General features: G+C 37.5%; 1 protein-coding gene across 3 annotated transcripts in view; it reads left to right on the top strand.

Annotated features, from left to right (window-relative positions):
• The window catches only part of Psd3 (pleckstrin and Sec7 domain containing 3), a 435,293-nt gene that overhangs the window by 235,925 nt on the left and 176,012 nt on the right, over nucleotides 1-23,356 (top strand). For all 3 annotated transcript variants that reach the window (XM_028789051.1, XM_028789050.1, XM_028789052.1), the window contains exon 9: nucleotides 11,946-12,035. In XM_028789051.1, the coding sequence (XP_028644884.1) occupies nucleotides 11,946-12,035 (90 nt within the window). The remainder of the gene's footprint in view (nucleotides 1-11,945; nucleotides 12,036-23,356) is intronic.

Here is a 23,356-nt window from a genome sequence, read left to right as displayed (position 1 = left end):
TTGTGAAGAAATCCATCTCTTTGTCTAAATGAGTCAGGAGACCTTTACATTTTCATTCTTTACTGACCCCATGAAAAGGAAAACAGGCTGTTGGCCAACCCTTGTTTCAGAGTGGCCCACCCCTCTTCAAAGTGTTATATCAACTTGGAAAAAGAATGAATTGAATATCCTAATTTAGGAGTATCTTTTTTATACCTAAACATTAAGATACAAAGTCAGTAGCTAGAGGTAGCTTTACCCAGTGGGCAGTATTTGCTTGAATGGTATTTTAAAATTCATGTGACTTTATCATAAATGAGTTTTCTTGATGAAAGATACTTACTTACTCTCCATTAATATATTATGAAAGCTTAAAGAAGGGAAAATGTCTAATATGCATGCTGGTAAGAATTAAAATGGACTGACATAAGCTTTCACCTTTACCTCTAAACCTTTCTTAGAAGAATTACCAGTAAGCCAGAGAAAAACAACAAAGGACAGTGGTAACAAATTTCAGTTCATTGGGTACCCAAGAGGTAGTTGGATGTCTTTGATACAAAGAAAGCTATGTGTCTTACTTAGCTCTTTTCTCTGTTGGTAAGCAAAATTGATCCACAATGTGCACTATGTCTCTATATTGTGTAATTCAAGGCATAAACAACCCTCTACACAGGCGGGGCGGGGGCCCCCCCTGGATTAAAGTCCTCTACTTCCTGAATATGCTACAATCTTTATATGTCTCGTCCTTTATAGAAATAATAGCATTTACATTTTCCACATATATCTTCCATTATCATCCTCTTAAGATTCACATATTCTCTTGATTATAATGCTAATCTTATTAGTATTGTAAATACTTTTTCTGCTGAATCTTAATTGATTCTGATGTTGAAGAACTTGGAGGTATATGAGGGTCATTCCCAATTGGAATTTCAAAGTCCGTAGGTATGTTCAATGGGTATTTGTATTGCCACTGTGGAAAGGGTATAGTCATCGTGAAAATTATACCAAGGGGCTACTAAATGAATAATCAAAATAAAAATGGATTTAAAATGAAGTATGATTTTTTTTAAACCAGGGACTCCAAAGACTCTAATCTTGCTTCAAAATGTTACAATGCGTTTCTAAAATGATGGCTGTTCCATTTACAGTAGAAATACTGTGTACCAAGAAAAGATTCTTCATACAGTAATTTCTGTTGTTGATTGAGACAGGGCATCCTGTGAAACATGATAGCTAGGAACTACCTACATGGCTGAGGATACTTGAACTCCTGATCTTCCTGTTTGTACCTGTTATGTGCTGGGTTGACAAGCTTAGGTTACCACACTTACCCAATAGTCTTTAAAGATTTCATTCATGAGTCTCCTTAAAGAATGCTAAAAATACTACAATATCTCCAGATTGCAAAGCAAGGACCTGGGTAAAACCTGCTGTACTATAACATTGGTAGCAGTGAGAGAAATAGTCTCTATTTTCAGGACTCTGGAAGTTAACCCCAGGCCCGTAGCATCTAGAGTGAATTTAAGTGAAAACACCTAATGTCAAAACAAACATTGCACTGTGCTTTTAGTTACCATGTTACATCCTATAGTTCTGTGAGACGCAGCCTTCAAAACCAGCTACCTTACAAATCACCGTAGCTCTGAACAGAATATCTGCTGGTGCAGGAACATAGAGTGATCCCAAGCCTCATTTCCAGAGGACTGTCAATGATTTGTCTAGCTGCTCACTCCTGGGATTTGCCCATCTTTGCCCTGGCTCTGCACTTACTTGATGGCAGCTGTTAAATATTGTTTTGCTTCAGGGGGTGACAAGTTGTGACAAATAAAATATCAAAATATGTAGAAGGGAAACTTAGGGCTATGATACACAAATGGAGCTCTGGTAAATTCTGGTATGTTTCTGGTCGTGTTTTGGCTTAGAAGAACTTAACTTGCCCAAAAAAGACACACCTGCAAGTGTCTAGGCTTGCAACTTCTGCCTGAATTTAAGATGGTCCATAGCTAGGAAGTCCAGCAGAACCCAGAGAGTAAACTTCCAGCTGGAGCATTAAAACCATGTCTCAGCCCCATGCCACAAGAGGGAGGCTACCTGTTAATGAAATTTTGTTATACTTGCAGGCAGGAGCCAAGCATAACTGTCATCTCAGAAACAGATGCAGAGACCCATAGCCAAACATTAGGAGGACCTTGGGGAAGCCTGCAGAAGAGGGAGAGGAAAAATTCTAGGAGCCAGAGGGAGAAAAGGACAACACAAAAAATCCTACAGAAGTAACTAACCTGGATTTGCCAGGTCTCACAGAGATTGAACCGCCAAACAGAGAGCATGCATTGCTCTAACTTAGGCCTTTGCACATATGTCACTTGTAGCTTGTGTTGCTTGATCTTCATGTGGGACTCCTAACAGCAGGAGCAGGGGCTGTCTTTGACCCTGTTGCCTGCTTTTGGGACTGTTTCCTCCTACTGAACTGCCTCATCTAGCCTCAATAGGAGAAGATATGCCTAATCTTCCTGCACCTTGAAATGTCAAAGCTGGTTGATATCCATGGGAGGCTTCCAATTTGTGAAGAGAAAAAGAAGAGTGGATTTGATGACAAGGGAAGATGTGGGGGATGACTGGGAGGATGAGGGAGGGAAAACTTCAGTAGGGATGTTAAATAAATAAATAAATAAATAAATAAATAAATAAATATTTCTTAAAAAACAAACCATGTCTCAGCATGACTTAGAGCCATTAGCAAATTCTTTGTTCATGTGATTTCTGAGTCTTTGCTCATTTTAGCCCAGTGGCCAGCTATTAAATTGAGTGAGATTTCCTTAAATATCAGAAAATGATCAGAAAAAGTTACTAAACAAATTACTGATAGTAACTACAAGGTGGAATGGAAGGACCCACAGGGTTGTTAAGCTATTTTAAGTCTTAATCTTTAGCCTTTAATATAGGACTTAGACAAAATAGTGTGTCCTATACATAATAAGAGAATATACGCTAAGTTTCCCTCCCTGTTCCAAATAGTAGAGATTAAGGCATCTTTTGTCGTCAGAGTACACTTCAAGATAGCATTCTTTTCCTACAGAAAAAGCAGGATATTTATATAATAAAAGAATCCAGTAAGGTGTAACATTTTGAATCAATATAGGCACCTTGGATATTGTAATAAAACAGTATTTGACCCCTCCCCACCTCCATGGCACATGGAATAGAACTTTTGTAGGCACAGTATCAGAAAAATCCTAGGAAAACCTTTTGTTCTTTGGGTCTTCAACATCTAGTTCATGATACAGACCTCTTAAAACTTGCTGTTTTCTGAGTGAGAGGAGATTCTGATAGAGAGCTCTTAGTTCTTTGGGGTTTTCTGGATGATAATGATTTTTATTCAGAAATAACCCATAGTAGCTTACTGGGTAGCCACAGAATGGAGATGGGGGTGTTTACAAGAGAATATGCCTTTAAGAGGTTGGGATTTTCATCTTCCATTCCATATGGACCTACCTTCCTTGTAGGACAGAATAGGGCTCAAAGTTGAGTTGCCTCTAATGGCAGTGATTTAATCAGCTATGACTGTAATAAAGCTGACCTAGAGAGCCACAAGAGACATTCCTTCCATGTCACTGTTAGGAGTCAGTCCTTTCTTTTCCCGAATCTACTTAGGATCTGCTTCACACACACACACACACACACACACACACATACACACACACACCACATAAACTTACAGAAAGAGAGAGAGGAGGAGAGGAGAGGAGAGGAGAGGGGGCAAAAGACAGGAGAGAGAGAAAGGATGGTGGGAGAGGGAGAGAGAGAAGGGGGAGGAGAGGGAAAGACTGGTGAAGACCGACATGTACCAAGTAGGTGATTGTCTAAGCCCCACAAAAAACAGAGGCCTCCGTTCTTGATCAATGTTCAGACCCGCCTTATATATTTCTTCCCAGAGTGTATCTGTATCTCTGTGCCCTCCTGAACAACAAGGGCCAAATGCAAAACACAGGGCACTTAAGAGGGCAGAAAACAAATTGATAAATAAAATATTGAAACTATACAAAGTATATTCCCTGATAAATATAAAAATATTGAAACTATACAAAGTATATTCCCTACAAAGTGGGATGAAATAATAAAGAACTGAAGGAAATTTGTGGACATTAAGCAGTACACTACTAAATAATGGGTCAAAGAAAAAAATCACAAAGGAAATAGAGAAGTTGTTTTAGATAGAAAATAAAAACCATGCTAAAATCTTTTTTAAGGTAGTGCTATAGCAATGCTATATGGCAAATTTGTTGTATGGGCCATTCAGCAAGGAAGAATGAGTCCAAATCAGCCATCTAAACCATTTAGAAACAAATAGCACATGAAAACCAGTGAAACAAAAGGAAAAAAATGACATGGCAGAATTACAGGACAATAAAAACTACTGGACTCACAGGTCAAGGGCTTACTCTTCTATAGTATCAGTGATGTTTTCTTTTTAGAAAAGATAATGAGTTATTCTTATTTAATGTACATTGGTGTTTTATCTGTGTGAGGGTGTGAAATCTCATGGAATTGAAGTTACAGACAGTTGTTGCAACTGCCATGTGGTAGCTGGAAAGTGAGTCAAGGTTGTCTGGAAGAATATCAGTGTTCTTCACTGCTGAGCCACTTCTGCAGTCCCATATTAGTAACATTTTCAAAAAACAAGAAGACTCATATTACAAAATGCAGTATGAAAGAGAGGACATCATTATTGATTGACTTTGTAGAAATAAAAGGATGCTAAGTCAATACTATCAATAGTTGGATGTCAACAGATTAGATATTTTAAGTAAAATAAAAAAAGACACTGAAACTTCGGAAGAAGTATAAACTCTGAATAGAATGTTAGCACATTAACTTAGTAATGAAAGATCTCTCTACAATGAAAAGCTCATTACATCGCTGTAGTTATCAAGTGTATTACAGATGTAAAAAAATGGGATAGGGGCAGTTCTCAGATCCTTCTGTCAGACACTATTAACCTGATATCAAAAGAGACAAAGATATCACAAGAATATTAATATCCTTTATGAATAGTTTATGTTAAAAAAAAAAGCCAAAACATCAATCCACTGACATATCAAAAGGTCAATACACCCTCAGGCATCCCTCAGAGGTATGCTTTGGTCCTAGGCCATAATGAATTTATTATGAAAATAACGTGATTCAGCCAGATTTTTGATTTTTTAAACTTCAGAGTTATGCTTATACTATACAGCAGATCATTGAGTTTGTAATAGCTATCTATCCCAAACCAGCATCTGTTCGTTAATTAAAAATACTCAATTGTATCTGGGTGGTAGTGGTAAATGCCTTTAATCCCAGCAGTTAGGAGGCAGATGCAGGGTGGATCACTGAGTTCCAGGCCAGCCTGGTCTACAGGGTGAGCTCCAGGACAGCCAGGGCTATACAGAAAGATCCTATTTCAGAAGAAAAATAAAAGCCAAAATACAACAAAAACAAAAAACTTAATTGCTAAAAATTTTAACACTCACCTGACCATTTGAGGGCTTACACAGTCTTGTGGGGACAGGGCTTTGTCTTTTTGTTGATGACTGCTGCCAGGGACCATTCCAGGCTGAGGGCAGGGCTTGGAGCAGGTAGTTGGAAGAACAGCAAGGGAAGGATCATATGTGGATAACATTCACTTTAATTTCATGAGCGGTGGGACTGAGAGGAAGCACATCTCTGTATGGCTTGGCCTACTCTGCCAATCTGTGTCTCTTATAGGCATTATTTATACACAAAATCATTACCTCAAAAACTTTATTTATTGATTACACTGCTTTTCAAACTACATTTTCTTCTAAAGTCTTCTTTGATTATATAAGAATAATGAAAGAGGAACAAAGCAAGCAAACAGCAATTTTATGAAAACTAAAATTTATCATGGTAAAATCAACTTTCTTTTAACTCAGTATCTTCTTCCTTAAGATTGATGATGTATACCATGTGTGTTCTTTTGTGATTGGCTTACCTCACTAAGGATGATATTTTCTAATTCCATCCATTTACCTAAGAATTTCTCGAATTCATTGTTTTTAATAGCTGAGTAATACTCCATTGTGTAAATGTTCCACATTTTCTGTATCTATTCCTCTGTTGAAGGACATCAGGGTTCTTTCCAGCTTCTGGCTATTATAAATAAGATTGCTATGAACATAGTGGAACATATGTCCTTATTATATGTTGGAGCATCTTCTGGGTATATGCCTAGGAGTGGTATAGCTGGGTCCTCAGGTAATGCTATCTTCAATTTTCTGAGGAACCACCAGACTGATTTCCAGAGTGGTTGTACCATCTTACAATCCCACCAACAATGGAGGAGTGTTCCTCTTTCTCCACATCCTCGCCAGCATCTGCTATCCTCTGAATTTTTGATCTTAGTCATTCTGATTGGTGTGAGGTGGAATCTCAGGGCTGTTTTGATTTGCATTTCCCTGATGGCTAAGGATGTTGAACATTTCTTTAGGTGCTTCTTGGCCATTTGGTATTCCTCAGTTGAGAATTCTTTGTTTAGCTCTGTACCCTGTGTTTTTTTTTTTTTTTTTTAAAGAATTATTTATTTATTTTATGTATGAGTACACTGTTGCTGTCTTTAGATAGACCAGAAGAGGGCATCAGATCCCATTACAGATGGTTGTGAGCCACCATGTGGTTGCTGGGAATTGAACTCAGGACCTGTGGAAGAGCAGTCAGTGCTCTTAACCGCTGAGCCATCTCTCCAGCCCTGTACCCTGTTTTTAATAGGGTTATTTGATTATCTGGAGTCTAATTTCTTGAGTTCTTTGTATATATTGGATATTAGCCCTCTATAAGCTGTAGGATTGGTAAAGATCTTTTTCCAATCTGTTGGTTGCCATTTTGTCCTATTGACAGTGTCCTTTGCCTTGGCAGAAGCTTTGCAATTTTGTGAGGTACCATTTGTCAATTCTTGATCTTAGAGCATAAGACATTGGTGTTCTGTTCAGGAACTTTCCCCCTGTGCCCAAGTATGCACTCACTGATAGTTGAATATTAGCCCAAAAGCTTGCAATACCCAAGATACAACTCACAGACCACATCAAACTCATGAAGAAGGAAGACCAAAGTGTGGGTGCTTCGGTCCTTCTTAGAAGGAGTAACAAAATACTCATGGGAGCAAGTACAGAGACAAAGTGTGGAGCAGAGCCTGGAGGAGGGACTGTCTGGAAACAGCCCCACCTGGGGATCCATCTCATGTGCAGTCACCAAATGCCAGCACTGTTGTGGATGCCAGGAAGTACATGCTGACAGAATCCTGACATACCTGTCTCCTGAGAGGCTCTCCCAGTGCCTGGCATAAACAGAGGCAGATGCTCACAGCTAACCATTATACTGATCACAGAGTCCCAAATGGAGGAGTTAGAAAGAAGATTGAAGGAGTTGAAGGGGCTGGCAGCCTCATGGGGAGAGCAATAATACCAACCAACCAGAGCACCCAGTGTCTAAACCACCAGCCTGGGAGCACATAGGGAGGGACCCATGGGTCCAGCTGTATATGCAGGGAAGATGGGTTTGTTGGGCATAGGTGGGAGAAGAGATCCTTGGTCCTGTGAAGGCTGGATGCCCCAGTGTGGGGGAATTCAAGGGTGGTGAGGTGGGCTTGGGTGGGGGAGCACATCCTCATAGAAGCAGGAGGAGGGGGGATGGGATGGGGGTTTCTGGGTGGGAGGAACATGGAGAAAGGGAATAAGACCTGAAATGTAAATAAAATATCCAATTAAAAAAAAAAAAGATTGGTGTCGTAAAGCCTTTCAGTTAGAGAAATGCTAGACCAAATGACCCTATTTGGATTGGATTGTTTCAGTTTGGCACAGAATTAATAGATTAAAAGTCATTCCCTCCTACCTGTTATATCAAACTTTTTACAGAAGTTCCATCTTTCTGACCCTTACTTAATTTTTCCTTTCCTTCCTCTATATTTCCTTTGTATTTGCTATAAGACCACATTTTTTTCTTTGATTCTTACAGTATTGTACACTCCCGCTTGAGAAAAGGCTGCCCATTCTTTGTTTTTGTTTTTTTATAATATCAGAAAAGTTTTTGTCTGACAAGTCTGTTCAGGAAGCAGGCAGTTCACCTAGCCAAAATGTTTTCTCTCTGTCATGAGCCCTTGTTTCAATTTGATTACTATCTTTATTACAATTATGTAAAGAATAGAAGAACATCAGGATTCCTCACACTGCTTCCCTTTGCCTTCAGGAAGGTACCAAGGCGTGTCATTAATTGTATCAAAGTCTCTTCCTATTCATCCTAGTCACTTATTTCTGAGGCTGAACATAAAAACCTGGTGATTCAATTACAGTTAGTCAGCTTCTAGAATTTCCCTAAGTTTTTTTTTTATCTTTAATGATTTTCTCAAATCCTCTATCTCATATTTAATAATGGTACTCATTGATGATCTAAATATTTACTTAAGGAATAATTTCTTAAGAAATTTTCCATTTTGTACATAATTGCTTTTTTCCATTTTCATTCTTGTTTGCACCAGCTTTTTGTTATCCCAGCTCTAGCGTTGGGAGAGAGGCCTTTAACTGTGAGAAATATAAGCATGAGCACAAGGTGTGTAGCGGATTTCCACCAAGGGCACAGAAGGGTCAGTTTAGGTGGTCCAAGCACTGAAACTGTCAAACAGCAGCCTCAGGATGCTGGACACCACCAGACTACCTACTAATCAGGCCAGTGCTTGCTGAAATTTGGGGTAGCTCTGGCAGTTCCTTGCAGTTAGATAGCAGTGAAGTTTGACCTATGGGTTGACTCACAAGAGATTTATCTACAGTGTGCAATGGTGTTGGATAGTCTTTCTTTGTAGTAGAATGTCCTTCAGAATCACAGTGAAATTTTCCAACTCCTGTGTATCAGCTCTAACGACTTGACCCAACCTAGAGTCATCTGAGCGGAAAACATCAATTGAGGAATTTGCCTAGAACAAATTGGCTTGTGCTCATGTCTGCATGGGATTGTTGGTTCAGGAAGGCTATCCCACTGTGGGGCAGTACCATAGGAAAGCTAGTGAAGTTGTAAGCCTAGAAGCAGTGTTCCTCCACAGTTTCTGCATCAGGTTTCTTCCATGAGTTTTTCTACTGACTTCTCTCAATAATGGACCATTAACTGGAAGAATAAACTGAATAAACCCTTTCTTTCCATAAGTTGCTTTTTGTCAGAGTGGTTCATCACAACGGCAGGACAAAGCTGGAATGCCCTGTCATTGACTGACTGTGATACTGTAGTCTAGATCTTTGTCTTTTACATGGTGTTTTAATTAATGTTTCCATTGTGAAGAGACACCATGACCAAGGAAGTACTTATAAAGGAAAATATTTCATTGGGGCTGGCTTACAGTTTTAAAGGTTCAGTCTAGTATTATTACAGTGGGGAAGAATGGCAATGTCCAGGCAGACATGGTACTGGAAAAGCAGAGTTCTACATCTTGATATGACGGCAGCCAGGAGGAAATTGTCTTCCTCAGGCAGCCAGGAGGAAACTAACTTCCATACTAGGTAGAGCTTGAGAATAGAATTTCAAAGCCTGCCTACACAGTGACACACTTCTTCCAACAAGGCCATACCCCCTAATCATGCCACTTTTCATGGGCCAAGCATATTAAAACCACCACACATGGTTTTGTCCTGATTGTAACAAGTTAGTCCTGTCTTTTGAACTCTATTTCTAATTCTACTTCTTTTGCTATTCCTAGCACTTCTTTGAAATCTTTTAAACTTTATTTATTTATTTATTATAAGTACACTGTAGCTGTCTTCAGACACCCCACAAGAGGGCATCAGATCTCATTGCAGATGGTTGTGAGCCACCATGTGGTTGCTGGGATTTGAACTCATGACCTCTGGAAGAGCAGTCAGTGCTCTTAACCACTGAGCCATCTCACCAGCCCACTTCTTTGAAATCTTAAATTCCTCAGAGTCTTCCATGAAAGCTGGAACCAGCTTCCTCCAAACTCATGTCAACTTTGAGATTTTATTAAAAATCTCATTATCAGCCGCGATAGTGGTGAATCATTTCCAGAAGGTTCCCACAATCCTTTGCCCAAATCCACCAAATGAATCACGTTTTATTTCATTTATTTCTCTTTGAACTTACAGCTTCAGTCTGCTTTTCTGTAAAGTTTACTCATGTGTTCTGTTTTTATGCTTAGAAGAATTCTTGTTTCTGGATCATTATACTTATTTGCAATAAAACTACAACATGAAATGAAATATAAGTTTTCACATGTTAAACATATTTTACGATGCTTTGTACTTAGTAATAATTATTAACAGTTAATTAGAAATCAAATAATGTTTAAAAAATATTAATTTCTTTTTTATGAGAATTTTTGTCACATTTTTGTGTGGCTAGTGATTGAATTGAGTCTTTGAACATTTTTGTTAAAACCATTTTAAATGACATAGTTGCTTTGTTATTATTCATTTTTCTTATATTCTTGGTCCTTGCTAAATCATGTTGAAATGATTTATCATACCTTAAGGTATCTTGGTTGACTAAGAAAGGATTATGAAAATTGGGTTTTTGTCATTTTCATTATACCAGTGCAAAGCATATTTTAATATTAAATTTCTTTTCTGTGCTTTAAATAAAAGAAAATCCTCAAATCTTCAGAAATTCAGACATTATAACCTGAATAAGTTTGATTGGCAAGGCTTCTTAGTGTCAATCTCTACATACAGTCTTTCATAAGAAATCTGTGCCTACTTACTGATGGGAGAGGCAAGCGTTCTGATACAACAGTTTTAGCACTTTTACTGTAAATATTTAGATAGCCTGGGTGGGATGAGTCTTAGAGAGTAGAACACAGGGAAGGAGCAATCAGCTACTCTGAAGAAAAGCGGTGTGTTCTGGAAGCTGGGCTTCTATATATGCACTGGTGTAAAACTACCAGTGAAGGACTTGTTCTCTCTATCTTTGGGAGCATGTGGCTGGAGTAATTAAATGTCTGTTGTTCAAATCACACCTGCCATTTGTGAACCAATAAAATAGCTTTGGAAATCGTACCATTGCTCCTAAATCTGTTGTGCATAGACAGGTGTTACTGACCCTTTTGATCATTTGCACTGTACATTGCCAGAGATGCAGCATCCCTGTGCCCAGTGTTCTGTGGTCTGTGTCCCTCCCCTGCATGGGACTGAGCACTTTTAGTCCTTCTGCATCTTTCTAAGATTTCTCAAGTGAGCAGCTTTGAAGTAAAGTTACTTAAGTAAAGCAACTTAGGAGCTGTACTGAGGTTTGCTTATTGCATTGGAAGATGGAGGGATGCCTCTCTTTAGAAGGAAGGGGCAGATATTCTTTGTGCATTATCAAAAGTCCCCTTTCCTGAGGCTTAGAGGCTCATTATAAAAGCAGCCACCATGTATATAGGTGTCATTTGGTCCTACTGTAGTTCAGGAAACTGATTCGAATAGTGTTAACATTCTGGCTCTTTCTGTTATTGTAATCCTGAATTTGAGTTTCTCTTTTTCTCTTATTCCAGAGTTATTTTCTCTGCTAGCAAATAAGATAACCTGTTAGCTTCAAAGTGAATTAATCTGAACTCCTTCAGTTGTACTTGTCAGCATGTACGGAAATAAAAACAAGTATAATTCTGCTCAGAAGTGGCATTTTGATCCATGATTTAAGGTTCAGCTATATTATACATCATGTGTATAAAGGCAGCAGCATTTTGTAGATTTTTGTCTAGGTTAAAATAAAGGGTTGATGTAGCTTTGCCATTTATACAGTATGACAATTTAAAAAGAGTAATAAACCATCTATTTTACTTTCTTATGCTAAAATAATATTGTGCGTCACACATGCACATGCATGCACGGGCATGCATGCATGCTAAATACCAAATCAGTTACTAACTGTTTACCTGCATTTTAAAGAATTAATCTTAATTCTGTAATATATTATGATATTTTTCTGTTTTCTAGAATATTGGAAAGAAAATGACCTGCCAGGAGTTCATTACGAATCTCCAAGGAGTAAATGAAGGTGGGGATTTCTCCAAGGATCTTCTGAAAGTAAGCATAGGCCTATTGGTCTTCAGACAGACTTATGTATGTTCATACTTACTGCTAATTGAAGCCAATGATTGCTTAAGTTTGCAAGCTTTGGGGTTTGCTTTTTATTGGTGATATTTCTACTGAGCCTTGGTTTGAGTGCTTCAGATAACAAAGGTTTCTAAGTTAGTAATTTCTGACAGCCTGTAACACATTAACTAATTCAGAGAAAATAAAGAGATATGGGCTAGGTGGTGACACTACTAGTTAGTGCGTGGTTTTCGTGCCACAGGGGATAGTTACTTTAGAAGCAACATTGTAGACTTCTGGAAGCAGTAGTGCTTATTCTCAGTAACAGAGACACTCATCTGCCTTGGGAAACAGATTAAATCCCAGGCGAGAGTGGAGTGAGAGAATTATTTGCAGTTGTCTTTATTATTGGTAACATTCATCAAGTTTTCATCAGACTGTTTTTCAGGAGACAAAATCAACTCTGACATTCGTAGATTTTTACAGCATCATCAGTCAGATATATTTGATTAAGTATGAATAATAATGGCTGTGGAATATGAGTATTTTGGAAGTGGGGTATAAGAAATAACTATTGAGAATGTGATTTTTACAGATCTCTCTTCAGTGCTAGTGTTTCCTTTAAAACGTGGTATACATAGCTTTCTTTTGGAATCAGTCACTTTGGAAGATTGCCTAAGAGTGGTAGCGTATTTGAACATGCTGTGAGATGGAATTGTGCTTGTGCAGAGAGGTGCCTTTCGTTGTATTTATGTAACTTTAGTCTAGTCTATGGAGCATGCTAAGCTAGGGCTGCACAGCCAAGCCACACCATCAGTCGTGTGTAATGTATGAAGAAAGGGTAGAGCTCCACCACATTAGAAATGTCCTACTCTAGAAAACAGTGGGCGTAATGCAGCTGATTTTAAGTTACATGGGGAAAAATACAAGAAGAAAAGTTTTGATTTAGTATATAACAATATTTTAAAAAATTAAAATATAATTACATTTTCCCCTTCTCTCCAGTCTCTTCCAAGTACTTCCACCCCTTGAAGTCTCTGGAAATTAGGGCCTCTTATTTTTTTTAATTGTTATTGTTATCTGAATGCAACTTGCTCAGTTCCTGTAGGGTTACTTGTATGTGTGTGTTTCAGATCATTGTGGGGGTGAGCACTTGTTATTTGGGTAACCAAATAATTGGTCAGTGGCTGGAAATAGTAGTTGCCTTCAGTGTGGAGACTGTCAGGTGAAATAATGATTTCCTTTTAGAGTAGCCCTTTGCTGTTCACCCAGCATGACAGAGTCTTTGTTTTATTATGATAAGAATGAGTTTTATTATCAGTTTTAGTTTAGGAAAAGTTTTCTTGAAAGCAGTGTGGCTTTATTTCATTATTGGGTATTCACCCTTTTCTAGTCTTTTTCCTTTCTTTCCCCTGTCTCTCTCTTTCACCTTTTTAAAATTCATTGATATGCTCCCGTGTTCTTCCTTTTGTTTTGAACTTTTTTTTAAGTTGGAGAGAAAACTCCAGTTGCATGTATGCTATACAAATAAACACAAAAATGCCTGTTATTATCTCACCAGTGTCTGAGTAATTCTGTTTTCAATTTGTGAAAATATAGGCATTCATGACATCCTGAGATTTAAAAAAAATGTGATAAGAGTGAACATAGAACTTTGAATACTCTTTTTATAAAAGTATAACTTACTGTATTAATGATCAAAAAAGCTTTTGTCTACTTTTTCGAACTGGGTGTTTTGTTGTTTCACATTGGCCTTAGTTGTTTATAAATTTCTTTGTGTCAGAAGTTACATTTAGATTTATTCTTGATTAAATTTCTTTGAATCAGAGTAACATTTGTACCTATATCTGATTTCATGTGGTTGCATAGTTGACAACATTTTTTTAACGGTCCAGCATGTGTTCATCAGGTGATGCTGGACTTGGAAAAGATTCTGTAAACAAATGTACCTCTCCTCAGAGATCACAAACTGCTGAGGAACAAGTGGGGCCTTCTTCATTTGAACAGTTCTCTTACATTAAAATGAAAACGTATAGTCTTTTGTTTTCTATCTAAACACACGATTAAGAAAACTACTATTTCTCTTACATACATATATTACATATAATATTTTATGTCAGTTCCAGCTGCTTCTTAAATAGCCTGACAAGGAATTTGACTGTTCTGGCAAATACAGATTTTCTATAAATTATTTTGAATAAAAGTTATTCATCATCTGAAGTGCAGAAAGTTAAATTCAGGAAGACAGCCTGCAGTAGTAGATTATTTAGCTTCTCCAAAGCAGGTAGTGCTTGAGATGAGATTTTAATGCACATGTAGAAGCCTTACTTTTCATTCAAAATATTGGCTTCATTTTCTGCCTAGATGTTTGATTTAGGGTGGTTCAAATGCTTTATTTCTTGAAGGAAAGATAACACTGAATTTAAATGATTATAGATTTGAGTAGATTCTTACTAACTTTATTCATTAAATTGTTTGTTTTCTCTTGCTCCCTCCAAGGACAGAGTTTAGGCAAATATTCCTTTAGAAGAAGCTTCCCAAGCTGCATAGGCTTCCTGTATCTGGTCCGTTGTTGGCTGGATGCTTTACAGACACACACTTTGTTCTAAATGTAATTTCTTCTTTGGTATTCTTAAGGAGATAATACAATTAAAAATAATGGAAAATTTGGGCAGAAAGTTGCGGACCTTAAACAGACTCAGAGGTCAACAAAGAGAAATGAATCTCAGACAAGGATTAATGCGTTTTATTGGGCAAGAAAGAAACATAATTAGAGAATACAAAATTGTACAATGCAGGTTTATAACCATTAGCTTTTTATCCAGTTATGAATGTAAGGGTAAACAAAACAACTCAAAAATAGTCTGAAAAGTCAGAGATAAAATTTTGTAAGTTCAAACTCTACAAAGGATCAATTTCTATAGAGTTGACAAAAAGAACTATAGGAATCCTTCTAGAAGAAGCAAAAGCAAAGCCAGCCTAGCTTACTTCCAAATCTCCATCTGGTTCTTTAATATGATGCACTCATCAGGGGAAAAACCTGAAAACATGACAGTGACAGTCACCTTCCCTTCCTCTGGTTCCTACCAAAAGGGTGACCACAAGCCTCATGAGGTCTTCCCTTCTCTTTACCTCCACACCCTCTGTGTGTTTACCCTTCCTCCTTTGTATTTGATTCTACAATAATCAAAGAATGAATGTGCGTATAATTGGGGAAATATGAATGAGATCTTATTTTATTGATCTTGTTACTTGAGATATGCTATATTATTCTTTTATAAATATTAACATTGGATGGGACTATATAAAAGTACAAGGAATCCATTATTTCTCCTAACTCCAAGCTTGAAAAATAATGAGCAGGTTCACTAAAAGAAAAAAGGTGATCATCTCTGTCGTTTCAATTAGTTTAGGAATTGCATTAAAATTGTCTTAATGAAATTTTACTGGTTTTTATGATTCTTTCACAGTACTGAATATCATGTAACATAGCTCAGATATAACTAGCAGTATTAACAACAACGTCATTGACTTAGAATAAACTTGGTTAACTTAGAATATAAACACAATAGGGGTTTAGTAGACCCTGCTGTTCTCATTTTCCTTTTTATGAAGGTTAATGTATGTTTAGATATTTGTGAGTTATGAAGAAGTAAATTCAATCTTTAAAACAAAAACACAATGGGAATTATTTTGAAGAATTAAATGATGGGCAGCAATGTGAACCTATCACTCTTCAGGATGTTGTGGGCAACTCTTGAGGAAATATAGTATGAAAAGGACAGCTCAAGACCCCTTGTCCATTGAGAAGCCTGGCTTGCATACCAGCATCAACAGTGTTAAGGGATGTGTACATGAAGTTTAATTTTGAGCCTTTTGTTTGAGCTTCTGTTGCTAGATTGTTTGCTTAGATTCCCTTATGCCTTTCTTACTGTGTTCTAACCAAATGAAGTGGGAAACAAGTAGGAAAAATAGAACTCTGTCTTTGAAATATTCTGACATCAGAATGCATGAGAATGCTTCCTGGCAGAGTTTGAGATAAGCAATGTAGAACCTGGAGAGCAAGATGCTACACCTGGAACAGGTCATATGACTGCTCAGCTTCCCTGCATAGCATGTGGTCATGGTACCCAGCCCTCAGAGTGAATAGAAGGATTAAGATGTAATTTGTGTCCATCCATCATGCACAAGGTTTCCTAGCAGGGTGGGAAAGTCCTGGGCCCTAAGTGTGTTTGCGAGTTTCTAATGATGTCAGCAGTGACAGAATCTTGGGGGAGGGGCCTTAACATTCATTTTACTTCTTTGCACCATAATAAATAAAGCATCTGTCCTGTGCCTATAGCTGTTGCGTTTTTTTCATGTGGGCCCATTAAGCATAGTATCTATTGCCCAGCCTCTTCCTTGCCCTTTCATTTCTGCACCAGAAGTGTAAACTCGGTTTCCCTGTTGTATTCAAACTTCTTCAAGTGATGCTTTTAAAGCAGAGTGTGGCTTGGAGAAAATAAATTGGAAAATGGTATGCGATCTTGAGGGATTCATTCAGTGTCAGTCATGGGAGTGTTCTTAACTCTGGTTTAGTTCTTGTAATCTCAAATCACAGCTCTTAAATTTGTTTTCCTCTTATGCTACTGGTTTAGACAAAGAAGCATGCACAAATAATAAAGCCAGCAAATGTTCAGAGCTACATCTAAGAAAGTTGCTCTTTTTATAGCAGCAATTTCAAAGGATCATGCCCAGAAGACTGAAGCAGAGGAAGAAGGGGGCCTCAGTCTGAAACATGTCTAAACTTTTTATAAATGAAAAGCCAGAAGTGAATTCTCGAAAATGCTTGATCTGAGTTATATCCGGAGTATGTAGTTGAAAATAGGAACTTATGGGTGGTATTTAAGTGTAGCTATAAAAAGAGCATCAACTGCTGCCTTGGAGTAGGTGAGCTCTCAAAGAGAAGGTCATGGAAACCTGGTAGCAACAGTATCTATGGAGGCAAGGGCTTTCGAAGCCTGTGCTAGTATAAGGAGAGCCTTTGAAAAGAAAGGCTGTGGTAGTGAGCTCTCATAGAGGAGAGCATTAAAGGTGATGGCTCAAAATACAGACTCTCGCTGCCTTTTCTCAGTGTGGTAAATCAAACTGAGTTGTGTGATGAAAGGCTTGTTCCTGTCTCTGCCTTCTCTCCACAGAAGTCTGGAAGCAGGCTGCTGCTTTCAGGCCTGAGACCATCATGGACGAGATAATGATGATGCCTTTTGTATAGTTCTGACCTCGAATGAAAAACGGAGATGAGAATGATAATGAGTCCTTGAAGTAGCTGAAAATCTACAAATCATGTCGTACTTACTTATTTTTAATAAAAAGCCCTCCCCAGAAGAAGTCTGTTAGAACAGTAGGACAGAACAGATGCTGCTTAAAGAGCACAGATTTTTTTTTTTTTTCACCAAAAGGAAAAGCTGGGTGGGGATGGTAGTAATCGTCAAGTCTGCTGTAATGGAATATTAGTGATTCTCAGGCTGATTCTGTTTTTAATTTGGCCACAAAGAAGCGCTACAAGGTTTCATACTACAGTGCCTCCATAAAATTTTGAATGTTGGTATGTTTGGAACATTCTTAAAACACTGTAAGCCTACCCTCCAAGTTAGTTGTTTCTCAGAAGTGAGCCCAATGTTCACTGAAAGCCAGTCTCACACCTCAACTTCAAACCTCTCTTTGTGCTTATGATTTACCCAGTGGTCCTGGGAGGCCCCGAAGAATGAAGGCCTATGAGGCATATAATTCAAAATTAAACAAGCTAGCACAGCAAAATAGTGTGATATCATGTTTATTCATTAAGGAATAGTGGAACGCATTTTAATCTAGAGGAATTTGTAGCTACAATAAAAGTAGTCCACCAAGTAAAACTGCTTTACGGTTGTAGTGATACTTTACCATTTACAGATCAGTGACATGAAAGATACTCAAAAATCTGAGAACAGGTAATAATTAAGGTGATCATTTTAATAATCTTTCCCTTTCTCCCTCCTACTGTTTTTTGATTTCTTCCTCTTTTCTCCTTTCTTCCTTCTTCCCTCTCTCCCTCCATCTTCATTCCTCCCGTATGCCAGGAAGCACTCTACTAGCACTGAGCTACATTTCTGGCCCTGGCCTAACCTCTTATTTGCATCATAGACACATCACTGTGTAACTACTGGTAGATACAAGTAATTGAAACTGTAGACTAGCCTAAGTGCATCTTAGAGCCAGTGTTTCATTGACAAAATAATACTCATGTCCAATCGTATCTTCTAAGACAAACTAAATGAAAGTGTTTAGTTCTTAATGTTTAAGTTGAAGTCATTTTTAAGAAATAGATTTTTTTTTTTTGAGGCAGGTCTCACTTTTAAATGGGCTAATCTGGCTTTACACTCTGTATAGCCTAGGCCAACCTCAAATTTAGAGATCCTCTTCAGCCAAGTGCTGAGATACCACCGTGCTACAACCTGAAAATTTTCAGAATTAGAAGGATTAATGTAGAGAAAGCATATGTGTTAGTTATGTGTTAGTAGCGAGAAGTAACAGAACAGAAAACAACCTTTGAGGGTAGTAGGTCCCTAAATGGAACCGTTGTAGTTTTGTGTAGCTTCTCAGAGAGGGCTGTATTCTATCACTACAAGGTAATAGACGTAGTGAGTCATCAGGGTTGTTGTGCTGTGTTTGCTTAGTTTCATTAGGAGATGAGAGTATGAATTAGATTTGGAAAAATTGCCAAAATACCTATTTTATAAAGATTTGTTGCATTTAAAGAAATTAACTTCAATCAGAAAATCAGCTAACACAGAATAAATTATTGTTGTTTACTCCAAATCATGCTGGAACTTTCATTCGCGGTCCATGTTGGGTTCCTCTTGGTAGTTACAGTCAATCTTGCATATTAAACAGAAATAGATTAAAAATATTTGGTAGGGAAATTGAATTTGTATTGAACATGTACAGACTTTTTCCCTCTTCTGCTCTAAATAGTAAAACAATTATTGCTCTAGCATTTATATCACATTCCTTATTAAAAGTCATCAAGAGATGATTCAAAACTCTCAAGAAGATATGTGAATGTCATGCAGAAATGCGACAATATTATATAGGGTGCCTGACTGTTGCACTGTGTACCTGTGGGTGGGATGAATGGTTTGAATCAAACCCATGGATGCCAAGGATTGACTATTTTGATTTACTGATTTAATTTTTCCTTCCATAGGTAGAATCAATGCTCTGTGTTTGTTTTCTTCCTCCTCATTTCTCCATTCTCTTTTCTTTAAATGTTGCATTCTTAGAAACACTGAAAGCCACATTCACTCATACTTTTCATGGAATTCTTTTTAAAATATTTTTTGAATTACTATATAATTAATTACACCATTTTCTCCTTCTCTTTTTCTGTACCTTCCGTATACACCTCTTGCTATGTCTCTAATTCATTTTTTCTTTACTTGTTGTGTTGCTAAATATATAAATATAATTGTTCTGAAGTCCATGTAATGTTACCTGTATGTACACACACACACACACACACACAGAGAGAGAGAGAGAGTGATGACTGAGCTGCCTTCTTGACATTGGCTAACTAACTGATGGGCCTTTCCCTAGGGAAGAACATTTTTCTTCTCAGCATTACCTATTTGCCTATTGCTAGAGATGGTTGTAGCTTTTCCTCTTCTGTTTTGACATGTCCAGTACTGTCATCAATGTTCAGGTCTTGTTTAGGCATCTGTGTTGATGAGACTTCATAGATGTATAGTCTTTCTGACATTTCTAGGAGATAGACTCTCCAGGAAACTTCCTGGTCCTCTTGATTTTACAAGTAGTCCCCGAGCCTTGGGTGTTGGGATTGTGTTGAAGATCTATCAACTTGTTCTATGTATTTTGATTGGTTGTAGTTTTCTATAATAGGCTCAGTCTGTTGCAAAGAGATGCTTACTTGATGAGTGCTGAGAACTATACTTATCTCTGTGTGTATAAAGATAAATTTAGAATGTATTTAGAATGTTGTAAGAGATTACATTCTAACTACATTGCTGGTTTATAAGGTGACAGTTCACTGCCAAATTGTATGACCTCACTTGCCTAGGAAGTTAGCTAGGTTTTCCCTTATTAGGCATGACTTTCTCTTGTTGAGTGGGCCTTAAAGCCATTAGTTGTTGGTTACCACAAAAGTATGTGTACCCCTATTGTAACCTTGGGGTGATTGTGCCATGCTCATCTCTGAGCAGGTAGGTGTCATAGCTGGGTAAGAACATTGTACTCCTTTCTTAATAGCTTTCATGGGGTACCATGAAAGCTAGTCCTCAGGGAGGAAACTTTGAAGAAGTCTCTTAAGATGGATCTTCCCTTTTAGTAACCCATTTGTCAAATGGACACATTCATTCTATTGTCCTCCACTGTCTCCTAGTCACAAGAATTTTCTTACCTTCAAGGGTTTCCCTAGAAAAACAAAACATGTTATCTCTTTGGATAAGACTGCCACTTAAAAGAATGCTGCAAAGGAAAGCCAATTAAGATCCTGTTGCTAAGGCAAGTCACCTCATTACGATATTATTTAATTCTTGGAGTAATTATTTCATTTAAATGCAAAAGCAGGTAAATTATTTTGTCTCATTTACAAAAACATAGTTTACTCAAAGTATTAAGGGGATAACTTCATTTTAAGTTGTTATTCTTATGGAATAACCTTAAGCAAAAGGTTTTGAAAAGAGAAGTATTTTGAGATCATATTGTTTGATAAGAAGAGAATATTTCCTACCATTCCTATGAGAGCTCAGCCCCTTCTTGCCCTTATCCTTAATGATTGATACTATGCTTTGTATATCACAGTACACACACACACACACATATACACACACATACACACAAACACATGCACGCACACACACACACATGTACACATACACACACACACACACACACACACACACACACACAGAGCTAATGTGATTCCTAGGGCAAATCATCTAATTTAATTTTTAAAACAATATTTGTTGAAATAATTGCAGTTTTAAGAGTTATCTTTAGTCCATTAAACAGTACGTGTCTGTAACTATCCCACAATATAGTCTTGTGTATTACCTTTTTTATTAAAATAAAAAGGATTGTTCTTATTTCCCCATTAACTTCTGTGTCTGAGTTGAGCATAGTCCTTAATGGGGCAGGTAGCATGCCATGCTCTCATGTAGCTTAGGGTCTGATAGAATACATGATAACACAAATTAGTTAATGTGTTACTCAAATTATGCACAGAATATTTCTATGTATCAAAAGCAGAGTTACTAGACTTGCCTTGTTTATCTAAAGTTAGATGAAATTTAATAGGATTTACAAGTTCTCACTTTAGTAAAAAGCTATACTAAATATATTGAGGTGAAGCAAAGATGAATAAGACATTAGTTCTGCACTGAGGAATTTTTAATCAGTTATAGTATTTTTCAGACATGGCCATCCATTAAAAGCACTGGAATAAGAAAAGAAAAATAAGAGGTGAAAATATCCCAACTCAAAGGACAGTGTATAAAATTAGTGAATGTTGGAGAAAAGTCTTGCAATTTGACACCAAACTAAACATACCCTGTATAGTTGATTCCCTTCAAAAGAAATGAAAGAAAATATTATAAGAATAATCTTAAATAAAGCAACTTTTTAAGCAGTATTTCCAAATTAGAATTCATTCAGATGTCATCAATAGATGAAATGTAGTATTTCCAATAAAAGAGTACTGCATCAAAGTGAAAAAGAACAGACCCATGATACACAGATCATAGAAGAAGGGTGCTGTATATCTTACCTGGGTTTTACATGTTGATCTTGTTAGTCAAAGTTCTTGAGTGGCCAAAGCAGATGTAAGATGGTGAAAACAGATAAGCAACAGCAAATACAAAATAAGTGGTTTTCTTCTGGGATGTGATGACAGGAATTTCTTAGGGATCTAGAAACTTCCTAAAATGCTATCATTAATAGATTTTAGGGCAAATGTTACTTGGGACTTATGAGAAAGTCCTCGCTGCAGTCTTCCGTTCTCATCCCTCTTAACATCTATAAGTCTCTTGCCATATAATTCTCAGAAGCTGCCACAGCAATTAGAGCTGTTAAGTAGGATGCAATTCACAGTGGGTAATTAGTTCTTTGTTGCCATTTAAACAAAGTGCTGTGAGTGTGTGATGTGAAAAATGTGGACTTTGGTTCTTAGGTCAGATATAGGAATCGACATGGCTGCTGTTGCTGCTATAGCTTCCCCAGTACAAAATCAAGCTTCAAGCAGGACAGGATTTCTTTGTAGGAACCCTCAAGATGATTCACTTCCAAGTTCATCTAAACTTTTCACATGATTGAGCCTCATGTGGTTGTAGACTGAGGCCCTATTTTTGTTTCTGATTATTTTCCAGGAGTCTTCTCAGTTTCTAGGGTTAACCATTCTTTCTTCATCCATCTTAAAATCCAGCAGCAATGAGCCAAGTCTTAAGACTTTTCATACCTATCTGATGACCCCCGCCCCTGCCTCCTACACACCTGCCTTCTGCCTCATCCTACCTCTGGTTTTTCACTCCTGGCTCATACTGTGAGGGACTGTTGTCCGTTGTGTTGGGAAGGACTTGTATGGTTACATTGAGTCAACCTGGATAATTCAGAGTAAATTTTCTGTATTAAGTAAGGTCAGCTGCTTAGCAATCTAAATTTCATCTACCAAGACACTTACCACCAGTTTTTAGATAAATATTGGGATAAATGAGCAGAAGAATGTGTGTGTGTGTGTGTGTGTGTGACATAAATTGCTGAGGGCTTTCAGGCCAAAGAGAGACAATCTGGGAAATCACATTCTACAGGCAGGATTTAGTTGTCTTTTGAAAGACAATTCTGACAGATATTCTGAATGTAGAACAGGAGGTATTTTTGAGTGGGGCAAAACTCAAAATACCAGGGTGGAGAGAGTCTGGGCAACAGTGTATGATGCATTCAAAGCAGCCCTTCCACATGAATACATTCTCCATGTGTTAATTATCATGTACAGTGAAATTGTTAAGGCCAGTGTAGCATGAAGTCAGATTTTTATTTTAGATCAAAGTATAAACTAGAAATGTCAAAAAGTTTATGATCACTTACTGGGCATAGTTGTACTATTTTTAAAAAAGACTAGGGCGGTTTTATGTTGAGATGATTTTTTTTTTTGGTACCACCTTCACATTGACTGTTAGAACTTTGTAGAATTACACTTGAAAGTATAAAAATCTATTTCCATATTTCTGCATTTCTGAAAACTCCGAATCTATAATCCAAGGGATGTGACATTACATAAAACCATA

This window comes from Grammomys surdaster, unplaced genomic scaffold, assembly GCF_004785775.1.
Source record: "Grammomys surdaster isolate TR1022 unplaced genomic scaffold, NIH_TR_1.0 125780, whole genome shotgun sequence".
In the NCBI taxonomy this organism is placed as follows: Eukaryota; Metazoa; Chordata; class Mammalia; order Rodentia; family Muridae; genus Grammomys; species Grammomys surdaster.
The sequence above is the reverse complement of the archived record's forward strand: the minus strand, read 5'-3'. Positions and strand labels throughout refer to the sequence as shown.